General features: G+C 28.5%; 1 protein-coding gene across 2 annotated transcripts; it reads left to right on the forward strand.

The window, feature by feature from the left end:
* Positions 1 to 931: 931 nt before the first annotated feature.
* On the forward strand, positions 932 to 7,772 carry Bma-dna-2 (Uncharacterized protein; the record flags this gene model as incomplete). Of its 2 annotated transcripts, XM_001893821.2 has the most annotated exons (19): positions 932 to 1,103; positions 1,580 to 1,803; positions 1,954 to 2,136; positions 2,382 to 2,501; positions 2,572 to 2,757; positions 2,843 to 3,016; positions 3,302 to 3,449; positions 3,721 to 3,943; positions 4,064 to 4,144; positions 4,279 to 4,385; positions 4,746 to 4,890; positions 5,076 to 5,254; positions 5,495 to 5,610; positions 5,915 to 6,058; positions 6,194 to 6,390; positions 6,671 to 6,760; positions 6,841 to 6,965; positions 7,165 to 7,331; positions 7,497 to 7,772. In XM_001893821.2, 19 exons carry the CDS (start codon positions 932 to 934, stop codon positions 7,770 to 7,772), a joined length of 3,057 nt encoding a protein of 1,018 aa, XP_001893856.2. The 2 variants fall into 2 exon arrangements, with proteins under 2 accessions (XP_001893856.2, XP_042935293.1); XM_043079359.1 differs by lacking the exon at positions 2,843 to 3,016.
* Positions 7,773 to 8,478: the final 706 nt, after the last annotated feature.

The raw sequence follows: 8,478 nt of genomic DNA on the forward strand, positions 1-8,478 counted from the left end.
CTTCGACCTACAACACCAGACCGTACGTGCCACACAAATGCAAAGATGTTGCTGCGATAGATGATTAGGTTATAATTTGGATTGTTGGCGTGACGCCAAGAATTTGAATTTATTTAAAAATTTTAAATTTTTTGATTTTTTTTTAGTGGAGGCGGGGTAAGGGAACTATTATAGGAATAAATAAACTGATGATTGCATATGATAATTAATTAATTGGTAACAACTGGTATCTTTTAATTAGTGACAAACAATATTTTTTGATAAGAGACAAATACTAAATAAAAAGTATGTAATAATAAAAGGTATATGAAAAATATTTCATGGTTTGACATAAACCAAATGGGTGATTAATTTGTTGTTCATAGAGGAATAGAGATATTTTGTGAGAGTAAAGATAAATAGAGATATTTTAGGTGAAAAAACAGAGTAGATATGATATAGGTAAATATAATGATGATTACTCTAAGTATGAGTGTTTGTGATATGATTAACTATGATGATAATCTGAGAGATATTTCATATGGATGAGTTAATTTTTTTTTTTTTTTTGAGAGCAAGTAATATTTGTAATCATTAAACAATATTGTCATTATCATCTGATATGAATAACGAACTGATTAGGTATGCGAATGATTTTGGATATAAGTAAGTATAATGGTAATTACTCTGAGTGCTTCTGATATGGATAAATATAATGATAATCATTTGAAGTGTAGGTAATCTAAGAGACATTTCATATGAATGAGTAAATTTTTTTTTTTTTTTTTTTGAGAGCAAATAATGTTTGTAATCATTATACACTATTATAATTATCATCTTATATGAATATATTATATTACATTATTGAATTTATCACTGTTTAATTTTCTATTTTTTTCCAACTTATGCAAATATCAATTTTTTACAAGTTAAGGTTTTATTCGGTGATGGTATGATGGAATTACCGGAAAGCAGTTCATGGAAAGAAAATGATGGTGGATTTATTACCAATGATATCAATGATTCAGTGTTATCAACTACGACACTTGTCAATCGTATCTCCACTGATTGTACACCACCACGGAAACGTCCAAAACGTTTATCAGTTAATTATGTGGAACGAGGTAGAATAATAATTTTAATTGCTGGTAAAATCTGAAACTATATAAATCTAATTTTATGTTAATTATTATCAATGAATTATAAATATTGTATTATATATATAATGGAATTTAATTATCAAGTTAAATCATATTTTCATTCCATTATATATATAATACAATATTTATAATTCATTATATGTGTAATATAATATATATAATTCGTTTATTGCTGTTTAATTCTTCCATAAAAAAAACATCCGTTATGCTTACCAACTTATAATGAACCTAAGTGTTAGATAATCATTGTTTGATTCAAAATTCACTCATTTCATCTCAGTTTTCTCTATTTTTTTATTACGACTAATTAAGTTATCTCTTTATTGCACTTATTGTAGCAAATTCATCCTCTTTCTATCTGAATTATTTTTACTGAATTTCATCTTTTTTTTTTTTTTTTTGCATTATCCGAATTAATGACTTTCATTCATTCATTACAGACATCCAGGATTCATTCATTCCTTTTGGGTCTATTGAATCATCCATCATTAATGTTCGTGTTATTTCGCTTTCTGATAATAATAATGATGAGATTCGTGAATTGGATTGCATTTGTGAAGATACATCTAAAAGTTACCGCTTGAAATTAGAAGGAATTTGGTCGTCTACTCCAATCAAGATTGGATCTTCTCTACGTGTTATTGGTGCTAAAATGACAGAAAAAGTAATCTTATAGTACGATTATTCATTCTTCAATTATGAAATTAAAATTTGTTACTGCAAATTAATTTTTTTTTCCAATACAAAAATGTGCAGGATTGTTTTAAAAGTATAAAAGTAACTGAAATTGTTTTGTTTACTTATTACATTTTAGGAATTATTGTTGAACTGGGAAAATGGTGTATTAATCGTGGAAAGTAATGTACTGGTTCCATGTACACTTATCGCGCAAGGTATCTCGTGTCGTCGGAAGGCAACGCTTTCGCATTACTTCAAAGGACGAAGTAGTATAAGGAAGGAAATGTTGATTGGAAGCGTGGTTCACGAACTCTTCCAGGTATGTGTTATTAATTAGATAATTTACCCATTGATGTTTTCATCGTCCATTTTTCTGAATGATGGCCTAATTAACTCAATGAGATAACTTGATTTCTTATCCACAAAAAAGTAAGCACAACTAAGATGAAATATTGTCTGTATCTAAAGTAGTAAGTGAGATTCTTGTACTAAAAAAGTAGTCAATACAAAAATGAAAGTGCTGATTAAAATTTTTTTTCAAGTTATTTTTTATCTTATTTTCAGGCTGCTATTACTCGTTCAGGTTTTGATGTTACTGAGAACAGTTTACTTGATTTGTGGCGAAGAGAGTTGCATGAGCAATATGCTGAGCAATTTTTTGCTTTGAACCTTTCATTTCAAGAGGTTTATTTTTGGTTTTCCATAGATTTTGGAGCGATTTTTTGCTGGAATTATTATTCGAATTTTTATTTAGGTTGAAGATGAACTGTGTGTTTATTTTAAAACGATTGCTAGCTGGGTGTCAACTTATATGTCATCGCCAAAAGGTCGAAATGAATCCTTGCAGACAGGTTCGAAAATAATGGAAGTGGTGGATGTTGAGGAATCCATCTGGAATTCATGTTATGGTTTTAAAGCCAAAATTGATTGCACTTTGAAGGTTTTCTTTTTTCTTATTTGTAAAATGCAGCTGATAGGATTAACTTAATACATTCTCCAATAAAAATTCACTCGCATGTTATTAGTACGAGCTTTCCAAACATTTCGAAGAGAACTTTTATTATTTCAAATTTCCGGTAGAAAAGAAGAATGGAGAGAAAAAACTGATCCCTATAGAATTGAAAACTGGCAAGTCAAATCCAAATACAGAGCATATTACACAGGTCATGCTTTATTGTCTTGCTCTAGCCTCAAAACAGGTTGGTGTTATATCCAGATACTTCCACTTTCGTCTCGTTTGTTTCCAAGAATACTCCCATACAATTTGAATCCGAATTTCACATCATTGAATAACATAATTATAGAGGTTTTAGATGTTGTTGGTACAGACTGTAGTTCTAAATTTCAAGAGTTTCGCATTCAGATATATTGCTATACATTAAATTATTGGAAAGTAATAATAAATACATCAGACAAGATATCATAAAAACAATCTCAATGGAAATAAAGAATATTTGTTTATATTTATATATCAATTTTTAAAGAGAACAATTGAAAGCGGGTTACTTCTGTATTTGCTGGATGAGACCTCTCGAACTGTGTCTCCCAAAACAATCGATCTCAAAGGAATCCTACAAATGCGCAATGAAATTGCCTCAAGCATAAGTGATACTTCATTTGATAATCTTCCAGGTCATCTTTGACTATTAAACATGCAAATTTCAGACATCATTGTGTCAGAAAATTTTTCTTTTTTTTTTTTTTTTTTACCGATTTCTGTATATTCAAAAATTTTTGTGTTTAATCAATTAACGGCGGAAATGCTAGTTCAATTTTTGTACAATGGTTGTTTATTGAAATACTGAAAAAATTTTTTCATAGAAATTTTTCGCATTTTAGTTTAAATTTATGCGAACTTTTGCTCTGGCAATAATAATGGAAGATTTTATTGTTATCTTTGTAGAACCGATCCTCAATACACATATTTGCAAATGGTGCAATCATGCCTTGTCATGTTCCTTATTGCAATATTCTACATCAACTGCCACCGAAATCGTCCAAGATCAGTTAAAACATCTTAAGGAAAGTCACATTGATTATTTTAAACGATTCATTCGTTTGATATTAATGGAGTGGAGATACATAACAGAGAAAAATGCAATTGATAAAGAAAATATATGCAGGAGGTTTTTTCACTTCATAGATATTCTTTAATGCTTCACTTAGTCAGATTCTATTATCAGAAAAAACTACAGTTATTCACTTTAATATGTAATACTTTAATAGGCAGTTAAAATGATTTTCAGGAAGAATTCATTATTAAGTGTAAAAGTTATCCTTGATTCCATTTTCCAACGAGGGAATAGAACTACTATTACTTTTCAGAGGTAAATTCTTTCTTCTCTCATACAAATATCATTTCCTCTCTAAAAAGCTATTCAGTTAAACATTTTTAGTTTAGCGTCTTATTTAAGTTAACTCATTGGCTTATTGCTGTATAATAAAATCTGTCTATATCCAGAGAAGAAGCAGTAGATGAAAATGAATTGTTCATAAAAGGAGATATGTTGTTAGTTCTTTCTAAAGAGAGTGAAGTCATTGCTATGGCTTCTGTAATTTCCGTTGAAGGTAAGCTGATTTTTCATCCATTTGAGATGCATCCAATCCATTTCTATTTATTGAGTTAAAATATAGGAATAGTGTCCTTCTGTCATACGTAAATTCTGGAGTTATAGTTGCTTTGTATAATTGGTCATTTAGTGATGAGAGCGCTCGCTTCATCTTTGGTAGATTAGGTTATTATACATGAAAATATTCTGCTATTCTTCCACTTTTAGCATAATGCACAAAAATTAATGGTGGTTCAAATGTTTGTCTTTAGTAGGTCTATTTGTGGCATCACATTCTTAAAAGTTCACTTCGCAATGTAAAACAAATCTCGCTTTGGAATAAACTTAGATTCATCATTAAAAAAGTTGAATTTTACAGGAAACTTTATCGACGTTGCTGTAAATGGCAACAGTAGTTCATTTGTTGTTGGAAAAATTTATCTCCTTGAGAGACATGAAACTTCTTTTCAGCACACTCTTAATCTTGGAAATTTAGTAATGCTAATGGATGATAACAAGCAAATGTATGTAGATTTCTTGAATCTGTCGGTTTTTCCTTCTATTCCTTTGTTTTTCAATTTATCTTTCTCAAAAGGAAATATTATTTTAAGAATTGAAAAAATTTGGAGAATTGAAATACTTTCTTTGTTTCATTTTTTATTAATTGATCACCGTAAATAAAATTTATAAGTTTTTATATATTATACAGGTCAAAAATTAGATCTCTTATAATTGATATGAGACCACCGTTATTCTCAAAGATGAAGAAAGGAAATATAAGTGACATATCAGGAATTGTACGACAATTAAATATTGATCAAGCACGTGCAGTTGTGAAATCTCTTATGTCTGATGATTATACAATTATTGAAGGATTTCCTGGATCTGGTAAACAAATTATTCACAAATTATTCACAATAATGAGTTCTGATAGAGACCAAACGAAAATAAAGAATAAAACCGCGTAAAACAAAAGATCTAAAAAAAAAATCTTAGAGGTTAAATATTCAACTTCAGTTTTTGTCAATTATAAAACAGTAATCGATTTTAGTTTTATAATTCCTTTACTGATTGAATCAGTAAATGGAGAATGGATCAATAATTAATAAATCTAAATCATAATTATAGGAAAAACAAGCACATTAGCAGTGTTAATTCGTTGTCTTATTCATTTGGGTCGCACAGTTCTTATCACCTCCTACACTCATTCAGCAATTGACAATCTTCTTTCGAAGCTTATTGAAGTTATTAGTTCTCTTTTTTTTTTAATGTGTTTCTAAAATGAGAAATTGCTGAATGTATTTTCTGAATGCAAGATTTATTGTTTAATTTCTATCAGTTATCAGTTGTTCTAACTGCTTCATAACTAAACATCTTGTCACATTGAGAAATTGTTAAAACAAAATTGTCAAGTGTTCTTTTTTTTCAAAACTGAGGAATGCTTTTTTCATTTTTTTTGAATTGAGAAATCGTTTTTTTCATTGTTACATAGAGGAATTATCGATTGAAGTAAAACTTTTTATGGTTCAAAGAAAATTGCTATTTCAGTATGTTGATGAAAGTAAGATTCTACGATTAGGACAACAAATTTCCGTAAACAAAAGTATGCGACATTTGACTTTAGAAGCAAAGTTGTCTAAACCGAGCAAAATGGACAGAATTTCATTAATGCAACATATCTTAATGGAAACGGTAAATTTTTCTTTTTTTTCTTCCATCTCTGTATGAACTATATTGTATTTTCTAAATCATTATTGTATCACCCAAATTTTAATCATTAATTAATTTTTAATTTTTTTCCATGATTATAACTCTTGTAAATTTTAGCCCATTGTTGCATGTACTTGTTTGGGTGTATCAACTAATTTGCTATTTTCGTATCGTCGTTTTTCAATAACAGTTGTTGATGAAGCATCTTTGGTACTGGAACCTGTTATTATTCCTGCAATTGCTGCTTCGGATTCTTTTGTACTTGTTGGTGATCATCGACAGCTTGCTCCACTTGTTTGTTCCAAGCAAGCTAGGTATTTGTTCTTTTTTTTTTTTTCTTATACTTAACAATTCTCAAGTAAGTAAACCATAAAAATGATAAAATAGTAACTAGAAGCTGAGTTCACTCGATCATTGTTTAAAGAATGAGTATTAAAATTCATTTATCATTAAAACTAATCGTTTTTCTTTTACATTTCAAATGTTGCAGTTCATGTAATAATAAATTTTCTTTTCCTTCTTACAACAAATCTATAATAATTAAATCGAAATTGAGAATAATGATTGAATCAGTAATTATAGTTACTACCTTAGGCAAGAAGGTTTGGCAAAATCACTGTTGGAACGATTAACCATTCATCATTCAGCTATAATCACATTACATTCACAGTATCGGATGAACAGGTAAACATGTAAATGCAAATTTATGCAGTCCATTTAAATAATTTCCAAAGGTATTTTAACATGAACAAAGCAATTTTTAGACCGATTGCGGAACTTAGCAGCGTTCTGTTTTATGATGGCAAACTTTGCTGTGCGAATAATATTATAGCTGAAGCAGTTCTTAACAACTTGACCTATGATCCCATCAATGACAGTACTTACTCTGGTGCATTTAATTAATAATTAAGATCAGAAATTATTAAAAATTTTAAAACATACTAAATTGCGATTACATTTCTAACTAATCAGATTTCAACAATGTCTCTTAATTATTTTTGAATAGAAATATTTTTTAGAATTTTTGTTGTTCTTGTCATGAATGTTATCACTTAGTCAATTGTAAGCAAGAAAAAAAAGTTTTGTAGAGGCATATAAGCTTTGTGTTTCGAATTTACTAAATAATGCTATCGTATTTGTGGATACGCAATCATACAAGAATCCAGCATTTTGTGCAACTTTTCGTAACTTTGGCGATGTTGTTAATAGTGGAGAAGCGGAATTTATTGCAGGCCTTTGCAGATTATTTGTTAAAGTTAGTTAGCACCTGAAAGATATGATTGTGTGCTGCTTATTTTGTTTATTTATTTATTTATTTTTTTTAAATTCTTAATTAAAAAATTCTTAAAAAAAACATTGTAGCATGTATTTCGTAACTAATTATTTGCATAATTTAAATAACAAATGAAGTTAGCTTCAGCAAGGTTTATCAGAAAGTGATCTTGGTGTCATCAGTATTTATCGTTATCATGTTGAACAATTACGCCGAATAGTTCAAGCAGGAATTGAAGTGAATACTGTTGATCAGTATCAAGGTAGAGATAAGTCGATTATTATATTAAGTTTTGTATGGACCGGTGAAGCAGAAAATCGAAAAAGTGAGTTACTTGCTGATTGCCGGCGAATTAATGTGGCTATCACAAGAGCTAAGCATAAGTTAATAATGGTTGGATGTCAGAAATCGTTGTCAAGGTAATAATTTTTTATATTTTCTACATTATTTATATATATTTTCTACACATTAATTGAAAAGACAATTAATCGTGTTGATATTTTTGAATTTTCAAGAATTGAATTAGGAAAAAAATCGAATTATTTTGTTTTGCGGAAAAATTATAACCTGAAATAGCTTCCTTATCAATGTACTTTTAGCTATCCAGCAGTGAATGCAATAATTAACGCAATCCCTAAGGAATGCGTCACAAAGCTACATGAATAAGCATTTTGTTATTATATTCAGTTACACTTCACTCTATTTTTTTTTTTTTTTTTGTTATCAAATATTTCAAATAATTTTATCATAGTAGTTTTATTTGAAATGAACTAGTATTAATGATGAATTAGCAGTTTTCATATTGTTTATCAGTTTTATCATTATATAAAAAAATCAGTATATTATGTAGTAGTAGTCGGCGAGGATTTGATATCGAGGAAGCATTTATTCAGTGAAATAGATTAAGTTTAGTATAAATCTATGAAAATTTTTAGAATATCATAGAAACAAGCATTAAAATTTGCAAATTTATTTTCTGAATAAATTCTTTGGATATCAGTTTGCAAATCTTTTGTGAACTTTTCGGCGACTTTTCTAATTCCTTCTTTTTATCTAATTTAATATTATTTTCTTTTAAATTTTTTTTTTAAATTTTTTCTAATTCCTTCTTTTTATCTAATATTAAATC

Source organism: Brugia malayi, assembly GCF_000002995.4.
Source record: "Brugia malayi strain FR3 genome assembly, contig: Bm_v4_Chr2_contig_001, whole genome shotgun sequence".
Lineage (NCBI taxonomy): Eukaryota > Metazoa > Nematoda > Chromadorea > Rhabditida > Onchocercidae > Brugia > Brugia malayi.